General features: G+C 55.5%; 8 protein-coding genes across 8 annotated transcripts; 3 read left to right on the forward strand and 5 right to left on the reverse strand.

The window, feature by feature from the left end:
• Positions 1 to 2,241: 2,241 nt before the first annotated feature.
• Positions 2,242 to 3,108, reverse strand: PHYSODRAFT_252703 (hypothetical protein; the record flags this gene model as incomplete). The annotated part of the gene is made up of 1 exon (XM_009518564.1): positions 2,242 to 3,108. A coding segment is annotated over one exon (867 nt), but the record flags the coding sequence as incomplete, so codon positions are not given.
• Positions 3,109 to 3,995: 887 nt separating this feature from the next.
• Positions 3,996 to 4,880, reverse strand: PHYSODRAFT_473880 (hypothetical protein; the record flags this gene model as incomplete). The annotated part of the gene is made up of 1 exon (XM_009518565.1): positions 3,996 to 4,880. One exon carries the CDS (start codon positions 4,878 to 4,880, stop codon positions 3,996 to 3,998), a length of 885 nt encoding a protein of 294 aa, XP_009516860.1.
• A 1,640-nt stretch (positions 4,881 to 6,520) lies between these two features.
• On the reverse strand, positions 6,521 to 7,261 carry PHYSODRAFT_476355 (hypothetical protein; the record flags this gene model as incomplete). Its single annotated transcript, XM_009518566.1, has 3 exons — positions 6,521 to 6,688; positions 6,835 to 6,950; positions 7,021 to 7,261. 3 exons carry the CDS (start codon positions 7,259 to 7,261, stop codon positions 6,521 to 6,523), a joined length of 525 nt encoding a protein of 174 aa, XP_009516861.1.
• Positions 7,262 to 7,691: 430 nt separating this feature from the next.
• Positions 7,692 to 8,808, reverse strand: PHYSODRAFT_252696 (hypothetical protein; the record flags this gene model as incomplete). Its single annotated transcript, XM_009518567.1, has 3 exons — positions 7,692 to 7,748; positions 7,916 to 8,727; positions 8,772 to 8,808. The coding sequence occupies 3 exons, from the start codon at positions 8,806 to 8,808 to the stop codon at positions 7,692 to 7,694; spliced, it is 906 nt and encodes a 301-aa protein (XP_009516862.1).
• Positions 8,809 to 9,015: 207 nt separating this feature from the next.
• Positions 9,016 to 10,728, reverse strand: PHYSODRAFT_323095 (hypothetical protein; the record flags this gene model as incomplete). Its single annotated transcript, XM_009518568.1, has 1 exon — positions 9,016 to 10,728. The coding sequence occupies one exon, from the start codon at positions 10,726 to 10,728 to the stop codon at positions 9,016 to 9,018; it is 1,713 nt and encodes a 570-aa protein (XP_009516863.1).
• Positions 10,729 to 12,990: 2,262 nt separating this feature from the next.
• On the forward strand, positions 12,991 to 14,337 carry PHYSODRAFT_477644 (hypothetical protein; the record flags this gene model as incomplete). Its single annotated transcript, XM_009518569.1, has 1 exon — positions 12,991 to 14,337. One exon carries the CDS (start codon positions 12,991 to 12,993, stop codon positions 14,335 to 14,337), a length of 1,347 nt encoding a protein of 448 aa, XP_009516864.1.
• Positions 14,338 to 16,901: 2,564 nt separating this feature from the next.
• Positions 16,902 to 18,218, forward strand: PHYSODRAFT_323097 (hypothetical protein; the record flags this gene model as incomplete). Its single annotated transcript, XM_009518570.1, has 1 exon — positions 16,902 to 18,218. One exon carries the CDS (start codon positions 16,902 to 16,904, stop codon positions 18,216 to 18,218), a length of 1,317 nt encoding a protein of 438 aa, XP_009516865.1.
• A 496-nt stretch (positions 18,219 to 18,714) lies between these two features.
• PHYSODRAFT_467383 (hypothetical protein) lies at positions 18,715 to 19,560 on the forward strand (the record flags this gene model as incomplete). Its single annotated transcript, XM_009518571.1, has 3 exons — positions 18,715 to 18,956; positions 19,083 to 19,258; positions 19,340 to 19,560. The coding sequence occupies 3 exons, from the start codon at positions 18,715 to 18,717 to the stop codon at positions 19,558 to 19,560; spliced, it is 639 nt and encodes a 212-aa protein (XP_009516866.1).
• Positions 19,561 to 19,981: the final 421 nt, after the last annotated feature.

Genomic DNA, 19,981 nt, shown 5'->3' on the forward strand with positions numbered 1-19,981 from the left:
CATCGTCCGCTCATATCGAGAGAGATTTTAGCGTCGCTGGTAGTATGGTGACCCCACAACGCACGCGGATCACTCAGCGCAATGTCGACATGGGCATCTTCCTAAACCGCAACCGGACCTTTGTTGATCTTACTCAATGCGAGGAAATTCCCAGCGAGGAACTAGCATCTCATGTCCCCTCAAGCATGTCCTACCCGATTGAGTGCGTGCCCGATGGATTCGGAGACGACGTGCTGGCGGAGATGATGTCTAGCACAAGTCTGTCAGAACTGTTTGACTTCAATGATGTTTCGTCGTAGAAGCCCGGGGTGTTCTCCCTCGCTTCTTAACCGTTTTCATTCGCGACGATACCTATCGGTGTAAGAGATTATCGTTAGCATGTTACATCATAACAGCAAATTCATATACACTTACTTTGAGTTCAATGATTGCCGCCCTTGCCTCAGCACGCATCTGCACCTCGCGCTGCACCTCCGCGATCACTGCGGTGAGAGCGCATCCCGCAGAGAGTTTACGTTTTGCCACGGCTGTCGACTGCCTTTGCTTATGGGGGGGCTACCTTTGCGTATTGATCACTGCCCTCGGGTAGGGCTTCTTTTAGACTTGGCTGCGAAGATTTTGTAGGAAACATTTCTGCTTTCGCTTCTGCAAACATACTCTTCAACATGCTGCGCAACCATGAACGCTCAGGTCGAGCTTCGCCATCTTCTCGAGCTGGCACACCGTCAGCACGCGCTGTTATAAGCTTAGGTGACAGGCGGTACGTGTCTAGCTGCTGCTCACATGCTGCACACTTCTTTTCGCTGTCGGCTTCGGCCTGCTTCTCCACCCTACCCAGCCTTGTATTTAAGTCCTCCAGCTCCGTCATGATCTCAGCATGCCAGTTGCCACGGCGGTCGTGCTGTTGCGCAACTTGTGCTGTCCATCAATGGCCAGAAGCTGCTGCGCGCGTTCGCCATCGTCAAACCCACCCATCCTTCTCGTAGCAACAACTATTTCTTGATTAGTTGTGTCATCGCCCCGATATTCAGCAGCTGCGGCAGCTCTAGCTTGTGAACGGGTCATGACCATTTTCGCTCGTCGTACTAACAAGCTTGCACGCCAATTCGCAAACCCAAGTCGCTTACCAATACGTCTGTGCGCGGCACGCGGCGGTGGGGGCCTCCTCCTACTGCAGGTTGCTGTCGGTGGTGGCCTCGCACTGCGGGCGGCTGCTCGTACTCCTTGTGCTCGCGCTGGCGCTGCTGCTGCTGCTCCGCCTTCTCCTGCACGGGACGGCGGAGTAGCACTCGAGTCTCTTGGCGACGTCTGCGGGCGGCACGCGGCGGTGGGGGCTTCCTCCGGCTTGCTGCTGATTTTTGTGTGTTCCGTATATTTGCGCTGTTTTTTAGCCAGTGAAATCTTGTTGTATTCGAGCGCGCTCGTTGTGCTCCCCTGTCAAATCGGATCACGGAAGAGCGCCCAAATCCCAACGAGCGCGCTCGCAGGCTTTTTGCTGCTCGCGCTCTTTCACGCGAGCAGCGCTCCTGCTCAGCTCGTGGAGTGCTTGGTAAAATTGCTTGTGCACATCTTCCGCCGAGATGAACCAGTCAGGTAGCCGAAACCGTTCAATTCGGAATTAGCATTCAAGGACTCTATCTCACCCCCGAGGTCAGACGACAATGCGGTTCTACGCCGTCGCTTTGGTAGCTGCGGTTGCTCTTCTGGCGGGCGCCAAGGGCGTATCAGCGGTCGCGGACTCCGTGTCTGCGTCGAGTTAGATTCGTCATTGATTTTGCTCTGAAATCGGTTGTACGTCGTGACCATAGTGGCGATACATTGTCGGGCAGATTCTGCGGCTGCAAAGCAGGCGCAGGAGATGCCCGTGGAGCGTGCGGATTGAGTTTATCAATGGCGATCAAAGGTGAGGTAACCAATCCTATCCCAGCCTTCGCGAAGCCCTAGTCTATCTGTTATGACCCGTGTTGTGTTGGTTTTTCGAGCCTCTGAAAAATACTTGCGAATAACTCCAACCCACATTCAAAGTGGCAATTCAGCATGTACACTTGCGTGAATACTACCCTGTAGAGGTAATGTGCACCATTAGACAATTGAAGCAGAAGCAGAGGCAAAAGCAGAGCGTGTTTGTTTTTATCCATAAATCTGCATGGATAATTGTCATCAAAATCTGCGAACCAAAGGCCTCGAAGTCAAACCACCAGCTTACAGCCAGCGCTGGCGAAACGTGGCCAGCGGGTCCAGTTGAGGCATCTGCGGAACCAACGCTGCGATCTCTTCAATGCGCGCCTTCACCTCCGGGGTCAGCTTCTCCACGAACGCAATAGCCTTCAGGTTTTCCTCGAGCTGCGACGGACGGCTGGCGCCCACCAGCACAGTCGACACGTTCTCGTTGGAGATGCACCAGGCCACAGCGAGCTGCGCCAGCGAACACCCCAGCTCGTCCGCAATGGTCTTGAGCTTGTCGGCCTTCGCCACGCGCTCGTCGAACGTAGCACCGAACAGGGTCTTGAAGAAGGGATCGGCGAAGCGTGTGCTTTCAGCCACGCCGCCGCTGTATTTGCCCGTGAGGATGCCGTTGGCGAGCGGAGCCCACGTCGTCAGGCCCAGCTTGTACTTCTTGTACAGCGGCGCGAACTCGAACTCCACCTTGGAGCGCTCCATCAGGCTGTACTGGGCCTGCTCCACGATGGGGCGGATCAAGCCGAGACGATCGGCCACGTCGCACGCTTCCACGATGTCAGACGCATTCCACTCGCTGGTTCCCCAGTAGAAGGCCCACCCCTGCTCGATCACGTAGTTCATAGCGCGCACGGTCTCCTCAATGGGTGTGTACGGCTCGGGTCGGTGGCAGAAGATGACGTCGACGTAGTTCAGCTGCATGCGGCGCAGCGAAGCCTTAGAGCCCTCGACGATGTGCTTGCGGCTGATGCCCTGGGCGTTGGGACCGGACTCCTCCCACCCCTTGGCGCCCATGAACAGCTTGGTGGTGACCACGAGGTCTTCGCGACTCCAGACTCCATCGGTGATTCCGCGTTGAATGGCCGTGCCCATGATCTTCTCGGCTTGGCTGTTGCCATACACCTCGGCGTTGTCGTAGAAGTTGATGCCGGCCTTGAACGCGATCTACATCATCTCGTACCAGGCATCGGTCGTATGCTTCTCGTCGACAGTCATCCAGCTGCCGAGCGCCATCTTGGAGACGAGCAGGCCGGAGTTGCCGAGGAAGCGGTAGGTCATCTTGGTGGGGGTGGCAGCGTCTTTCGACATGGCAGGCAGGAGTTGTTGCTTGGAGAGGCTGGCTGGTTGCTCGGTATAAAGCAGATTGGAAAATGAACTGCAGCGGTGGAGCCCGAGAGTATGATGAGCTACAACTTACCAGCTCTGGATACTGAACTGTGTCGAGGTATCAGGAGCGTAATCGAGGCAAGTGCACAATCTCGTGCCGATTATATCAACAGCACCTGCATACTCCCGCCCTCGATTACGGGCACAACTCCAATCCACTGGAAGTACACAATTGATATGCGCGTGATGATGCACTACGAACATGCCTCATTCATCTTGTCCATCAAAGATATTCGACGATACCGGTAGCAAGCAAGCATATCTCCGTGGGCTGCCATTTGGCTGTTTCGAGTGTCGTGCTGAAAAATGTTGCAACTCCGGCCAGAATGGCGTGACCGCTAGCTTCGCGAAGGTCTCGGATAAACCATTTGCCACTTTCAAGTCGATACGTACGTAATGCTGACCAAGTTTCCTCTTAAACCAAAGTCCTGTGATTGTGAAACAGACAAAATCTCAAAGGCAATCGTTATAAGGCGCAACCTGTACTTAAAACGTGATCGATGTAGCAGGGCACAACCATGATCGAGCTCACTCATAGGACATCACGTCTCACCCGCACCAAGTCAATCCAGTTGTCTGTTCGCGGCCACAACAAGCACTTGACGTTAGTGACAAGCACCACATTATACAAAATGAAGAAAATAAACTACTTACTCCCACTCATCGTTCTCGTCGTCGGCATATACCAGCTTTTCGGGAGGTGATTTGTCGCGCTGACTCCACTCCGGGGCAGTCTCGCCGGAGTAGCCATAGTCGAAAAAGAGCTCGCCTCCCACTTCAATCGCTTCTCGCGCGAAAAGGCCGATGCGGTCCTCTCCATTCGAAGAGAAAATTCGTACATCCAGGTTGGGATCTCCTTTCTTATGGTTGGCAAACTTCGCCTTATTGCCTTTCCTGGCCGCGTCAACCACTTCCTGACTGTTCACACCGAAAAGGTAGCTGACCCCGATGCGCTCGTAGAGTGTTGTCCCTCGCCGCTCTGCCTCCCTGTCCGTAATGAGTTCTCCAGTGTACTCCAACACAAAATCGTCCTTCCGGATCGGCTCAAGAGCGTACGCACCCCACCCATGTGTCCCAGAGAAAGCAACGCCAATCTTCTTCTGAATACTGCCGCGCAACATATTCACATTGCGGCAGATGTTCAGGTCGTGGCTGCTTTTGCTCTTGAACTCGGGATGGAATGCCATCACGGCGGCATCGCTGGCTCCGCAGCTGAAGCAGTAGTCGGGATCACACTCCTTTCCAGCTTTCAAGCACGCACATGTCGAAGAAATATGGCAATTCCCAATCGAGCAGTTGCAGCCCTGGAACCGGTTAGGGCAATCGCGAGGACAGGAGCATGACCTGCCACAAGAGTGGCGATCCTTTACGCACTCGCATTGCTCGTCGCATACTCCGTCGTGACTGCACGGTTTGTAGCTCTCCTTTTTCTCTCGATCGTAGCTGCGCTTTTCACGACCGCGCTTCGCTATTGATCTGTTCGAGCGCACCCCCGCACCATGTCGTCGGCCTTTTCGTTGTGTTTCGGACGACATCGACAAGTCACCCGTGATCTCCATGTCATCGCCGCTATCTCGTCGTTTTTTCTCTTCAGCCAGAAACCTAGAGATCTGCGCACACGTACACCTTGGGCTTGCGAGTATTGCTGATACCACGCACGAATTCGGTCCATAGATGGATGCAAGCTTTCGAACCAGCACCGACTCAACCTGCTTAAGTGGTGCACCCCTTTCTGTCGAGTTGTCATCGCTGACGGACAACCAGCAAGAATTACTGCAAGGTTGTGCCTTAGACACCAACTTTTGTAGCTTCGCCGTAACTGCGGGGAGGTAGGAATTGTCCACATACTCCGACTTGTCTGCGGCGCGCTCAAACTTTTCGCGTTTCTTTCTTCGTTTCTCCAGTTTCGCGAGTCTTTCAGTCTCTAACATTTTCTCTTGCGTCTCCAAGCTCTTGCTTGCCTTTGTACTGATGAGGGTCTGAGAGCGTTTCGAGCGGCGATATTGAGAGGCAGGCTGGGACTTGGAGTCAACTTCGCTAGGATGCTGTTTCTTGCTTTCCTGCACTTCATCCTCTGATGATGAACCGCCAGTCAGCTCGATGATATCCGCATGATCTGCAGGCGACGTTGAGGAGCTTGGCGTTTCATCTGCGCCCCCTTCTTGCACGGGTATGTCTTGTCGAGCTAGCACAATACATGGAGCAGTAACCATCGGGTTGATCGGATCCGCGCGAAGGCTTCGTTGCGGGTTTTGAGTTCCATGATCGTAGCAGTCATAAGTGTAACAGCGGCGGCATAATAGGTCACGATGCCCTCCAGTTAACCCTTCGTAGGTATTGCAGTCGCGTATACCCAGTGCCTCTGGTGATTCAGCATAACTTGACTCAAAACCCTCCAACGGCTCTTGTAATCTCACAGCTAACGAATGGGGCTCTGACTTATCTTGAAGAAACCAGCACGGCTGTGCGAGCTCACGAAGAGCCTTAATCGCGTTAGTCAGGTCAGCCGCCTTGCTACTAGCGTCCGTGGGGGATTCCTGATGGAGGCCAATCAGCTTGCGCACTTTAGCAATCTTACTTGCCGTACGTTGCACTTTCTTATACAGCCCTCGCATCTCGCAATAGTCAACGAATGGTCTATCAAAGTCTGCTTCATGCTGGAGTGCCAAGAAGACTTGTTCGGATGCTCCACATTTTCTCACAATAATTCGTAATAGATACTCCATAACTTCGTCATCCCGCGCGCCAGGATTCAACACCTTCAAGTCCTCGCCCTCTCCGAAAACTTTTACTTGGCGTGCTTTGCTCATAGTCGTTCCATCGTACAATTCATTGTCGATTTCCAAAGTCTTGCCGTCGCCCAAATAAGGCACATGACGCAAAATGGGGTCATCATCAACGAATGGGTTTTTCCTGACTCCAATCATGGTGAAAGACCGACGAAGCGCGGTGATTTCTTGCAGATCATTGACCGTTTCTGGGCAAACCAAGGACGCAAGAGGTTGGTCCTGGTGCTGAACAACGTAGCGCACATCCCCAACCAGAGAATTGTAAGGCCGTCTTGAGTTCGTCAGATTCTGCAAGATCCGCTTTGCTGTAACGTGCTCGATAGGGGAAATATCTAACCACGACTGATGATCTGTATAAGCGGACACAATAAAGAGCGTATTAGTGGTTAACAAACAGCAATTGCAACGGCAATATTGGCAAGATACTTACTCGCAATTTCCGACCACTGTAAGCGTCTGTAGCGCTCGCTACGGAGAACTTGATGGGCCTTAAGATACCCGTTCACCTGTTTTCGTGTGTCTCTCAGGATATGGCGCACTCTGCGGCCGTGGCACTTTTTGATGTACGGCAACTCCTCTTCGACCAACTCCCTCACCTTGGTGTTGACCTCTGACTGGCTTGGTGGCTAGTGGCACAACATCATTCAAACACAAACTCAATAAAATGGTCTACCCACGCACACCTGCTGCAATTACCAACCTGGGTCATAAGATTATCCTCTGTGATAGCAACGCCTTGACCCACCGCCGCGACAAATTTGCATTTTTCCTTAAGATTGCCCTCTGGGTCGTACTCCCAGAGTGGTTTGTCGGATCCTACACAAAATAATTGGTCGCTGTCAGTATGTCACCGATAAATCACAGCCAGCTCTAATCAAACGCTTACCAGAGGCATACGGGATTGTCGATACAGCGTGTAGGATATTCGGAGGCGCTTCCTCGAAAACAAGTCGCCTCCATGCCGTCGAGTGTATCAGTGGAGTACTCGGCTTCTGCACTGGCGTCGTTGTGCATCCAGCAGCTGACACAACATGCGCACTTGGCGCTGATAATCCGTTTCGAGCGGAAGGCGAAATGTAGGTTAACGAGGGGGGAGTGTTGGGGGTCTCCTTCTGGTTAACGCCCATTCGAGCACGGCGACCATTGCCGTTCGTCTTTGTTGCAGCGTGTGTACCGTTCGTATTTGCACCGTGCCCCCCTTTCCGTGCTGTCGAAGGCGCCCCGCCGCCATTACGTTTTCTCCAAAACTTCAGTGCCTCCTCCTGCTCTTGCAGCTCCCTAAAAGACATGTGTTCTGCAAGATGCTGCGTCTCACTCACGCCATGGAGAACACTCCGCAACGAGGACTGCGCCGCATTGGTCTGCACCGGAACTGCAGGTGCTGAAGTCTTTGGCTGGCGCGAAGGGGAAGTCGCAGTTGATTCTGCCCGCTTAGAGGCGGGTTTCTTCTTGGCGCTTGACTTCTCTTGCCGCGGAGGTGCAATTATTTCAACTTCCTCCTCTTCACTCTCTTCTGCACTTGATTCTTCGTCGCTGGCTGCTTCCTCACTTTCTTCTTCACTCGATAAACTCCGCGACCTTCGTTTTCTCGGCAGAGCTCCCGGCCTTGGTTTGCTGGGTTTAACAGCCAGCGTAGCCCTCTTATCTGCCTTCTTCTGTTCCTGCGACTTCGGAACAGCCATTTTCCGGGCTGTTTGCTGCTTGCCACTCCACCTCCTATGGTCATCCGTCCGAGCACCTGAACCTGCTGACTTGCGCGCCGTCTCACGTGGTCTGCTCACCGTCGACATCGTTCTCGACGGTGCCGCACTCTGCTTCTGTTTCTGCTTGCGTAGTGCCTCCCTTTCGGCTGATACCCGTGTGAAATTATCCCACTCCTCGTCCTTCTCCTCGCTCTCGTCACTCTCCCCGCTTGCACTCGCACTGCTGTACGATTTCTTCCGCCTGTTGACCGACGGCGCCGACTTGCGCGCTTTCTGCCTGTGGAAGTGGTCCAAAGCCCTCTTCTGCGCCTGCAACTCACTGGTGCTCACCTTCGTCTTCTCCTTATGTTGCCTAGCTCCAGTTGAATTTTCACTAATGTTGCTCTTGTGCTCGACTCGCGGCTTCGGCGGCGGCGGCGTCTTCCTGCGGTTCTGGTTCTGGAACCGCGCCATCATCTGCTGCTGGGCCTGCAGCTCGTAGAAGCTCATGCCTTCCGTGATCTGTCGCATCTCTCCGTCCGCCCGGCGGTCGGGGCGCGGGCGGGTGGATGGAGCAACATAAGCTTTCGTTACAGCAACTTTAGTCTTCTTCGCTGGTCGCTTCAATTGCGCGAGGGTCTCGCGCTCCTCGACACTGCCGTCGCTCTCGTCCTGGCTGCTCTCGCCCTCGCTGCTGGCGCTAGAGGCGCATCGCTTCCTCCTTCGGTCGCTGGGGCCGGCGCCAGGCGCGCGCATCAGCCGCCGCCGCGGAGGCTTAAGTTGCGCCTTCTCCTCCTCCTCGCTGCTACTGCTGGGGCTGCGACGCACCCGGCGCCGCGCGCGCGACGGCTGCGAGTCGCTGGACGAGGCCTCGTCGCTGCTGCTGAGCAGCTCGATCACCTCCTGGCCGCCTGTGGGGGAACGGCACGAGAGCGTTAGCGACACATTCATACACAGGCAGGATACGGGCCCGTTGGGTACTTGCCACTCATGTTGCGGACTGATGGATGGACCAGTCACAAAATCAAAATGGGCACAATAAATGGGCTTTTGGTTGCTGGTCACATATCCTGTTTTTGCGCATTTGTGACGCGCAACGTGGGAAGTTGAAGTGCGAAGATACTTTTTCGGACTATTTGTTGTGATTGAATTGCATTGATTGGCAAACATGTATTGAATAGATCGGGAACAGTAAGTCCTTAGCACATGCCGTGGTTGTTCGCGGGGGCAGGCGTGGCGCTGGACGACGCGGATCCCGTCGGGCTGGGCGTCGCAGAAGTGGCGGGGGCGGTCGTCGTGGACGCGGGCGGCGCGTCGCGCTCCTCGCTCGCCGCGGACGGAGGAGTGGGGGTGTCCGAGGGAGTGTCGGGCGAGGACGGGCTGGACGGTGTCGACGGCGCATCGGTGGTAGGGGTCGAAGCGTCCGAGGACGGAGTCGAAGGGGTGGAGGGCGAGGACGGCGTAGAAGGCGGCGCCGTTGTAGCGGGGGCCGGAGCAGCCGTGGGCGCCGGCGTCGTGGGGGCTGCCATGGTCGGGGCCGGAGCGCTCGTAGGTGCCGGCGTTGTCGGTGCAGCGTTCAAGTCGCACACCTTCGCCTGGCCAGAGCACGACTGCTGGTCGAGGCTGCACGAGTCCAGGTCCAGCACGCACAGCATCCAGCACGTGGTCGCGCTGTGCGTGCTCACAGTGCAGTCGCAGCTCTTCTCGCAGTCCGCGGCGTCAGTCGCGTGGTTTCGGTTGCACACAACAGAGCAGCCATCGGAGGGGGCCGTCGCCCCGGACTTGACGGTACACGAGTTGAAGCTGCATTCGGCATCGGCAGACGCCAGCAAGTGACGGCCCGGAGCGCAGCCCAGCAACTGGTGGTCCGACTGGTAGCCTTGCTGCACGTACTGCGCCGTCGTGTTCGCGTGCACGTCGAAGTCCATCTGCTTGAGCATGCGCTGGTACGACGGCAGCAGCGTCATCTTGCCGAACCACGCGCGCAGCAGGCGCTGCGTCTCCGCCGTCTCCACCTCGGGCATGCGCACGCCGTGCATCACGGCCGGGAGCTGCTCCGACGTGGCCACCCACCGGTTGTAGCCCGTGCCCACCATGAGTGTCACCTGGTCGGGCTTGAGCACGGGCCGCACGCGCTGGCCGTCGCGCCGCTGGATGATGAGACCCGACTCCGAGTCATCCTGGCCGCCGGCCGACACCGACTCGAGCGTGCTCTTGGAGCCGTCGCTGCTGACCTTGTAGAAGGCGGGCGTGGCGAACACGATGAACATGCCGTCGTCCTCGTGCAGCTCGAGGGTCAGGTCGTCTTGGCTGCTGCTGTTGGTCGTGGCATTGGCGGCCGAGGCGAGTCTGCGCTCGTGGACGGAAGGCGCCTCGTAGGCGTGGAAGTGGTCGAGGCGCACGGCGTCCGTCATGAGCTTGCGGCTCGAGACGGCCTGGCCGTAGCCGTCCTTGGTCGTGAAGCTCGTGGCGTCGAGCGTCGTGGCCACGTTGAGCACCACCAGCTCCAGCAGCGACGAGAACTCGTTGTAGACGGCCGAGTAGCCCGGACACGCGGCGTGCGTGGTGGTGGCGTTCGGGTTGGCTTCCTGGCCCGACGGCGTGCTGATCGTGTAGCGGTTCGTGCCGTCGGAGAGCGTCTTGTGCAGCAGGAACTCGGCGTTGGCCTCCTGCGCGGACACGGCGCAGTTGGCGGCCGAGTCGAGGTACGCGCGGCGCACCTGTGCGTAGGAAGGCACGTTGGTGAAGCTGATGATGCCGTCCTTCTTGAGCGCGTCGAGGACGTCGTTGGGCGTGTTGGCGGTGGAGAGGGTGGCGTAGTCGAAGGTGGGGACTTCGAATGCAGGCGCCTTGTCGGCAATGGTGGTGGGGACAGCGCCCGCCATGAACATGGCAGCTAGACTGAGCAGCATCTTGTTGATTTGAACCATTTTGAACCGATGAGAGCAGGTGTTTGGTTGTGGCGACGGAGCTGTAGCTCGGTAAGGCAAATTTGAGAATGATTGGCAAATGATAAGGGCACAAGTGCTGCGTTGAAGGGCTGGAAGCAAGAGCTCAAGCTCGCAAATGGTTTTGATCTGCCTTCGGAGATTTGAGGTCAGGAATCACTCGCTGCATCAGGCAGCGGAAGCGTGTCAACGAGTTGCACCTTGGGACATCCAGTGAGTGGGGAGGGTAGAGGGCTTAAATTTGATGCATGGAAACGAGCCCCTGGCAACTTTCCGTCGGAAACGTGCCCACAGCAACTTGCGTACACGGGTATTATTGACAGACCACGCACATGCTTTCGTCTGTAATGATGTTAGCGGTGTCCGTACGCCAAGAGGAAGGGGCGTTATGCTAGGGCGCGAAACCTTGCATCTTCAAGATATTTCGACCGCCAACATACAGTGTTTTTCTAACAGGCATCCCGGTAAGCGCTATCCTGTTGTAGGTCAACGGTAAAAATGAAATGCTGTAGCACCGTCCACTCGTTTATTGAGTATTTCGGAGTACAGTATCATTTCAGTATCTTTGTAGGGTTAACTTGTGAGTACATGTACTGTAGAGATGAACACCTGGTTTACAGTGTGTATTGTCGATTTGGTTTTGGTCGACGATTTTTTCCTGTTCGAGCGCTGCTTTCCCGCAAGATTGGTGATCAAACATCCCTCCAGACTCAGGACTCCAGAGTTTTCAGTGCAGAGCGTTGCTTTCAGACCGCGCAAGTGAGGATGCTCGTCAACTAAGTACGGAGGAGTGCGACTTCCAAGGTACTCCACCACAACGTCCCGGTACATGTACGATACTGTACTTGATTCCAACGTGCACCTCGAAGTTCATGTGCATGTAAAGCAACGCTACTGCTTCGAGATGAGATAGCACGTGCCAACATTACATTTGGATCCACCTGATTTACTTCCCGGTCTCGTTGCTGAGAAGCCGACAGTGCAAGACTGGTGTAACCATCAGCTGCGGGATTTAGCAATTGTCGATTTGGGCAGGAGGCCAGCAACTTGCACTACAAATGAGCTGTCCGTCCAAGAGACCAGTCTACGCTGGAGTGAACATGGTCTCCATACAACATGACACGTCGCCCCGTGTCTGAGGTGTTTACTTTTATAACTTAAGTACTCATCGAACTACTCGATATTTTAATATCGAGTAGTTCGATGAGTTCTGAGTAATTTACAAAAGTCTTAAGAAAAATGCCACAGACAGCATGACCACCTGGAAGGAGAAGGAGAGCGAGTACGAGGAGAAGATCATTGGCGTAGAATTACCCCCTCTAGGTAATAGGGAATTCAAGCGAATAAAAAACAATAGAAATATCATCGCAAAATTCTCGTAGCGTCTTATTCACATTAGCGTAGGCAGCAGCCAGCACTGCTAGTATTCTCTCGTTAATAGAGCGCGCTTGCTCAAAAGGATATAATCTGTCCGAAAGTACTCGAAAGTACAAGCACATTACTTGTTACTCTTGAACTAAGTGACAACGATGTATTAATACCTCAATTAAAAAAAAACATTACTTGTTACTCTCTAGTCAGACAGATATATTAATATATCTACTTGGAATAAAGGACGATCCCCACTGGAGCAACAGGACGAGCTTATGCGAGCTACCAGCGACTAACTGGTTCATAAGTGTAGATGTATCGCGCGAGTGTACCGGTAGCAACAAGCCCCTTGTGGGTGGGTACGGTAATTCACTCAATCGGTGTATTCGTTTGGCACATTTCCTGTATCTTACCGCAGATATTTTCCCCGGAGACCCATATTCGTGAAGCGTTGCGCATTTTTAAGTTTAAAAACGTCAGGATAAACCAGCTTCAGCTCGCTGCACGCTCCCAGACCTATGAGTCCGGGCCGGAATGGAAATTCCGGCAGTGTAGACTTTGCGTCCCGACAAGGCTGGCTGCACTCGGACGAGTGCAGCTTTGTCAACCTGCTAATCTTCGTAGCACCTTCCCGTCAAAATTTGTTCGCCAATGCGGAGAGAAGAAGTCAATACTTGTGGCATTATCCTGCAGACAATTGAATCAACTAAAACAATGCAGCTCCTCCAGCGATTCTCGTCATCTTTATCTATTATTATAATACAAACTGAATAGCAGCAGATGACCTTCCAATCTCATTCATTTGCAATTTAGCCCTCCGCCACCACAATCGCATCGGTGGCACGCATAACTATCATGCCAAGAACTCTCCTCGCTTGTGTAGCCATGCTCATGGCGGGCGCTGTCCCCACCACCATTGCCGACAAGGCGCCTGCATTCGAAGTCCCCACCTTCGACTACGCCACCCTCTCCACCGCCAACACGCCCAACGACGTCCTCGACGCGCTCAAGAAGGACGGCATCATCAGCTTCACCAACGTGCCTTCCTACGCACAGGTGCGCCGCGCGTACCTCGACTCGGCCGCCAACTGCGCCGTGTCCGCGCAGGAGGCCAACGCCGAGTTCCTGCTGCACAAGACGCTCTCCGACGGCACGAACCGCTACACGATCAGCACGCCGTCGGGCCAGGAAGCCAACCCGAACGCCACCACCACGCACGCCGCGTGTCCGGGCTACTCGGCCGTCTACAACGAGTTCTCGTCGCTGCTGGAGCTGGTGGTGCTCAACGTGGCCACGACGCTCGACGCCACGAGCTTCACGACCAAGGACGGCTACGGCCAGGCCGTCTCGAGCCGCAAGCTCATGACGGACGCCGTGCGCCTCGACCACTTCCACGCCTACGAGGCGCCTTCCGTCCACGAGCGCAGACTCGCCTCGGCCGCCAATGCCACGACCAACAGCAGCAGCCAAGACGACCTGACCCTCGAGCTGCACGAGGACGACGGCATGTTCATCGTGTTCGCCACGCCCGCCTTCTACAAGGTCAGCAGCGACGGCTCCAAGAGCACGCTCGAGTCGGTGTCGGCCGGCGGCCAGGATGACTCGGAGTCGGGTCTCATCATCCAGCGGCGCGACGGCCAGCGCGTGCGGCCCGTGCTCAAGCCCGACCAGGTGACACTCATGGTGGGCACGGGCTACAACCGGTGGGTGGCCACGTCGGAGCAGCTCCCGGCCGTGATGCACGGCGTGCGCATGCCCGAGGTGGAGACGGCGGAGACGCAGCGCCTGCTGCGCGCGTGGTTCGGCAAGATGACGCTGCTGCCGTCGTACCAGCGCATGCTCAAGCAGATGGACTTCGACGTGCACGCGAACACGACGGCGCAGTACGTGCAGCAAGGCTACCAGTCGGACCACCAGTTGCTGGGCTGCGCTCCGGGCCGTCACTTGCTGGCGTCCGTGGATGCGGCTTGCAGTTTCAAGGAATGTAATGTGAAGTCGGGTGCGGCAGCTCCACCAGAGGGCTGTGCTGTGGTGTGTAACAGAGGCCACTCAACTGATGCGGCGTCGTGTTCAAAGAGTTGTGATTGCACTGTGAGCACGCACACTGCGACCTCGTGCTGGATGCTATGCGTGAAGGACTTGGATACTTGTGCCGTATCCAAACAGTCGTGCTCTGGCCAAACAAAGGTGTGTTCGGCCTAAAACTCGCTGTACTAAGTAATAAATTTCTGCCATTGGAGATATAGATCTTAGGATATTAAACAAAGCGACGTATTCCAAGTACCATATACTTTACAGCCTTCGAGGATGTTTGGGTGTTGACACCTCACCAAGGGGTAGGCTTGACGCTTTAAAACCCGCCCAAAAGCACCGTTGTACAGTATCCCTGGCGGAAGCGTGCCCGCGGCATCTTACCGACGGCAAGTTCCTTGCCCGCATACATGTATTATTGACAGGCCAAGTGCGCGCTTTGACTGCACTGCATGTCCGTACGCCAAGAGAAAGGGGCGTTATATCCCCTCAACATACCCGATACCGATACAGTACATGTTGCCTCAGCGTTGTAGGTCAATGATAAAACTGACACCGTTCACTGTTCGTTCACCTGAGCATTAATCGAAATCTCAAAGTATCTTTGAGAATCTTTGACGGGATCAACTGATGCGTGGGATGGGCACACCATCGTTGCCTGTAGGTATTGTTTCAGACGATTTTTTTTCTGTCCTGTTGTACATGTATTGCTGACAGGTCTGGCAACTCGTCACAGCTTCAGCCTAAAGCGAGAATAAACTTCATACAAGCAATTATCGACTGGGGGACATTTCGACATCAATGGCCGTGCAACGGAACCCTGTCTATGCTAGAGGGACAAATTGCCCATACCGGTACAACATGGACAACCGCCTCTCATATACCAGGTATGTGGGTGCAGCCTGGTTGAGTTTGCATCGTGCCGAACGTATTTTAATACGTTCGTCACAAAAAAAGATTAAAATATTTTTTAACTAGCTGAGCAGCTCGAGTGGGCCGACCTCTTACGTACAGTAAAACTGTACATTTGACGACGTCCCCAAAGCATCAGCCTAAGCTTATCAGCGCTACTAGTCAATTTTTGAAGTGTAAGCCTAGGCTTTAGACCTGCCTTGCTGTAAGCTTCTCAAATGTATATAGCACCTTTACCATATAGATACTGTTGTAGACAGTTCTAGCTATCTATACTAGTCATGGGCATCGAACCAGCTACAGAAACTACTGCGATGGTTTTCAGTACCTGCTGGGGGACAGAATAGCTGTCTTACTTGATCGCAGTCCGGTATTGGTAGCACAGTTATGGATCAAAACACCTTCTGCCAGCAGTGTTGCTCTTAATTAAAACTGCATGCACAGGTAGCAAGGGAACCAACGTGACCGAGGCTGCGCTTTGCTGCAAGTTTTTGCAAACCTAGCTCGAGTCAGCACGAATGCTGCAAGTTTTAGCGAACCTAGCTCGAGTCAGCACGAATGCTGGGCATTCGTGAGCAAATAAGCTCCAACAGAGCGTTGTGCTTTCGGATGGTTGCTATGTGCCCCGTTGCACCAAGAGTGATCAGCTGATAGCCGTGCACTCAACCTACCTATCGAGCTTCGGAGATGCAGCATGTCTGACATCGCCCAGCACGCCTTCCTGCGCGGCATCAAAATTGCCAGCAGCTCCTACCCTGCATCAAAAAGCAGTGCCAGCAATGCAACAATTTGTCATCGCATCTAAATCTTGCAGCTAGACGTTCCCGCCGAACACAAGCCCTTCGCTGAGGCAACACTCTCATGGGTCAAGATCGCCACGACATAGTCCCAAGAGCGATCCGACGTGCTCATACCGCCGTGATACCGCGAGACGAAGGGGCGCCGTGCACTTATGTACCATAACTTTAAGGCCCTCCGATGACGGTGCCCTTACTGAAAGTCTGTGAGGAGTCTCTTGGCCCGGGCCCAAAAGCCCACTATACCCGAGTAAAATTCGGGGAGGTCGTGCCCCTGCTATACATTACAACCCTAAACCTACTTATTCCATCTAATCAATCACCAGACACTACGCGGTAAGGAGAGGTATACCGGTACCAAGTCATTATAATGGGGACTTCGTCCCAAAAATAACTTTTGTATATTAATAATAATAATAATAAAAGTTGATGATGATCACAGTTGTCTATTTAGCTTTAGTTAATACAGTAGCGTCCTGATGTATAAAAGTTGCAAGTGCTCGCAGATACATGTAGATATCTACATGCTAAGTATATGCATGGCAGGCTGTGGATAAACCAACTTCAACTTGACTGCAAACCCTGACCAACGATGCCGATACACTGAATGCACGCACATGCACATGTACATCTTGACGAGTCGTCAATGACGAGCACAGCACGACTTGGTTGCCTCGCAGCATCATCCAGTCAACAATTGTTCACCAGAGCTGGAGGAAAACAAAGGTCCTTGCAAACAAACAATGGCCACAATCTTGAAGTCGTGACATGCGTCGGCCTCGCCACCGTCTCTCAAGTTCTCAAGAGTACAGGTTGTACATGTAACCTGTACATATACACGTTGATGCATGTCCTCCAGCAATCCCTATCTCAGTGACTGGCAGCGCACGCCCAATTGCCCGCGTTGCAACCGCCCACCTCACAGCAGCCAACCACTCCTCATTTGAAATCTAGCCCTCCGCCACCACAATCGCATCGGTGGCACGCATAACTATCATGCCAAGAACTCTCCTCGCTTGTGTAGCCATGCTCATGGCGGGCGCTGTCCCCACCACCATTGCCGACAAGGCGCCTGCATTCGAAGTCCCCACCTTCGACTACGCCACCCTCTCCACCGCCAACACGCCCAACGACGTCCTCGACGCGCTCAAGAAGGACGGCATCATCAGCTTCACCAACGTGCCTTCCTACGCACAGGTGCGCCGCGCGTACCTCGACTCGGCCGCCAACTGCGCCGTGTCCGCGCAGGAGGCCAACGCCGAGTTCCTGCTGCACAAGACGCTCTCCGACGGCACGAACCGCTACACGATCAGCACGCCGTCGGGCCAGGAAGCCAACCCGAACGCCACCACCACGCACGCCGCGTGTCCGGGCTACTCGGCCGTCTACAACGAGTTCTCGTCGCTGCTGGAGCTGGTGGTGCTCAACGTGGCCACGACGCTCGACGCCACGAGCTTCACGACCAAGGACGGCTACGGCCAGGCCGTCTCGAGCCGCAAGCTCATGACGGACGCCGTGCGCCTCGACCACTTCCACGCCTACGAGGCGCCTTCCGTCCACGAGCGCAGACTCGCCTCGGCCGCCAATGCCACGACCAACAGCAGCAGCCAAGACGACCTGACCCTCGAGCTGCACGAGGACGACGGCATGTTCATCGTGTTCGCCACGCCCGCCTTCTACAAGGTCAGCAGCGACGGCTCCAAGAGCACGCTCGAGTCGGTGTCGGCCGGCGGCCAGGATGACTCGGAGTCGGGTCTCATCATCCAGCGGCGCGACGGCCAGCGCGTGCGGCCCGTGCTCAAGCCCGACCAGGTGACACTCATGGTGGGCACGGGCTACAACCGGTGGGTGGCCACGTCGGAGCAGCTCCCGGCCGTGATGCACGGCGTGCGCATGCCCGAGGTGGAGACGGCGGAGACGCAGCGCCTGCTGCGCGCGTGGTTCGGCAAGATGACGCTGCTGCCGTCGTACCAGCGCATGCTCAAGCAGATGGACTTCGACGTGCACGCGAACACGACGGCGCAGTACGTGCAGCAAGGCTACCAGTCGGACCACCAGTTGCTGGGCTGCGCTCCGGGCCGTCACTTGCTGGCGTCTGCCGACTGTCACTTCAAGGAGTGCACCGCGAGGCCAGGCAAAGAGAAAGCTGCCGAGCCTGGATGCCACCTCATCTGCAACAGCGAGGACTTCTCGGATGGCTATTGCAACGAGCGCTGCAACTGCACCGTGAGTACCCACAGCGCGACCACGTGCTGGATGCTCTGCGTGAAGAACTTGGACTCTTGCCCCGAGAGCAAACAGACGTGCTCGGGCATCGAGCGGGTGTGCTCAAAGAAGCTCTAGATCCACTGCGCGTATGGTAGGATAGACTGCAATCAAATACATGTACCGGCATCGGCAAATACATGTATCGTCTTGAATCCGCGCAGGTTCCTGGCCCCTGAAAGATACCTTATCGCCCATGAGACGGAGATCGTGGTGTCGTTTGGAGCGCGCGCAGGTCGGAAGCAGATCCAGATTGTCAACGCAGAGCTCAAAGCCAGGACGCTCGCCACTTGTCGTGCGTCGCATTACATTTGCTCTCGCCCCCCACAGGAAGGAACTCCTCGAACCGATGATCTCGGTGGAGCAGGTCGAGAATAGACTCCCTTCCTCTTGCCCTGCCGGTCGACCTATTCCTGCCAAGATGCTCAGCAGCGCGTTAGCTGGAGACGCGACGGCGCACGCCAGGAGAAGCGGCGGCCCCTATTTTAATTCCTCCCGGCTAGCTCAGAAACGACCCAAGCCCAGGCGCGCGGCCGCGAGCTCTCGAGCGCGAGTTGTGACGCCGCATCGGAGCATGGAAGACACGACCGACGCCACGCAGCAGACGACCGCGGCGCCGCCCACGCCGACGACGTCCACTCCACGCAAGTCCAATGTGTACTCGCGCCTGTACGACCCAAAGTCGTACACGGGCGTCTACAAGAAGCGCTTCGAGTCCGACTGCCACGACCTCACGGAGCGCGTGGTGCACGACCTGTCCAACGCCATGCGCACCAACCTCAACTACGACGTGAGTCGCCCCAAGGCGCGGACGGCGTACGTACTCGGGCCACTGTCTGCTTGCTCTGCAGCCTGGGTGTCAAGGTTGAGCGGGATACTAAACTAACTTGTCTGGGTGTTGCGTCACAGCTCGGTCAAGAACATTTCCACCCCCGCGCCCAGTGCCCCAGCGCCGCCGCCAGCCCCCGCTCCGGTTGAGCGACCAACATCTGCGCCGCCAGTGCAGGAGAAGCTGCAGGGAGACCCAAACGACCCGCACACGCTGCTGAAGGCCGTGTTCCACTACTACTGTCGCTTCGGCCGGACGGGACCCAAGGGCCTTGGCGAGAAGACTCTAGGTGCGATACTTTTGGGTTGTGCATGGTCTGTCGGCGACGTGAGCTCGGGGATCTGACGTTGTTGTGCGATCAAAAATGTAGACAACTCGAACTTCGTCAAGCTGTGTCGCGACTGCCCCGACCTGCTGGACTCGTCCTTCGGCAAGACCGACGTGGATCTCATCTTCGTCAAGGCCAAGAAGAAGGGAGAGCGGCGCATTAACTACGCGCGATTCTTGGACGCGCTGGGCATGATCGCTATCCAGAAATACGGCGACATGGTACGCGGAGCGGCAAGCTCTTCAATTGATAGGTGTTGGTAGTTGACGACACGCTTTCTTCTTGTGTTGTTGCAGCCACTGGAGGCGTCCGTGCCGAAGCTTTTGGAGGCGCATCTCGCGCATCTGCCGTGTCTGCTCGAGTTCACCGACGGCAGGACTGTGAGTGACGTGCATGAACTCGTCGATATTTCCATTGCATCCTTTGTATCTGACACCGTGCATGCTGCTCTTGTAGGTCCAAGCGGTGTGGCAGAAGAGAGCAGAGCACAACGAGCCGGCAACTGCAGATGCTTCGTCGCCTCCAGTGGCGGAGGAAGTCGTGGCGCCAGCCTCCCCCCCATCCCCCACAGCTCGGCTTTTTGCCAGCAACAGCGCCGAGTCTGCCACGGCAACTGCAACCTCTCCAGGCGTTGCCATGGACGTTGCCATGGACCAAGCAGCTTGAAATACGTCACCACGAATC

The sequence above is a fragment of the Phytophthora sojae genome, assembly GCF_000149755.1.
Source record: "Phytophthora sojae unplaced genomic scaffold PHYSOscaffold_1, whole genome shotgun sequence".
Lineage (NCBI taxonomy): Eukaryota > Oomycota > Peronosporomycetes > Peronosporales > Peronosporaceae > Phytophthora > Phytophthora sojae.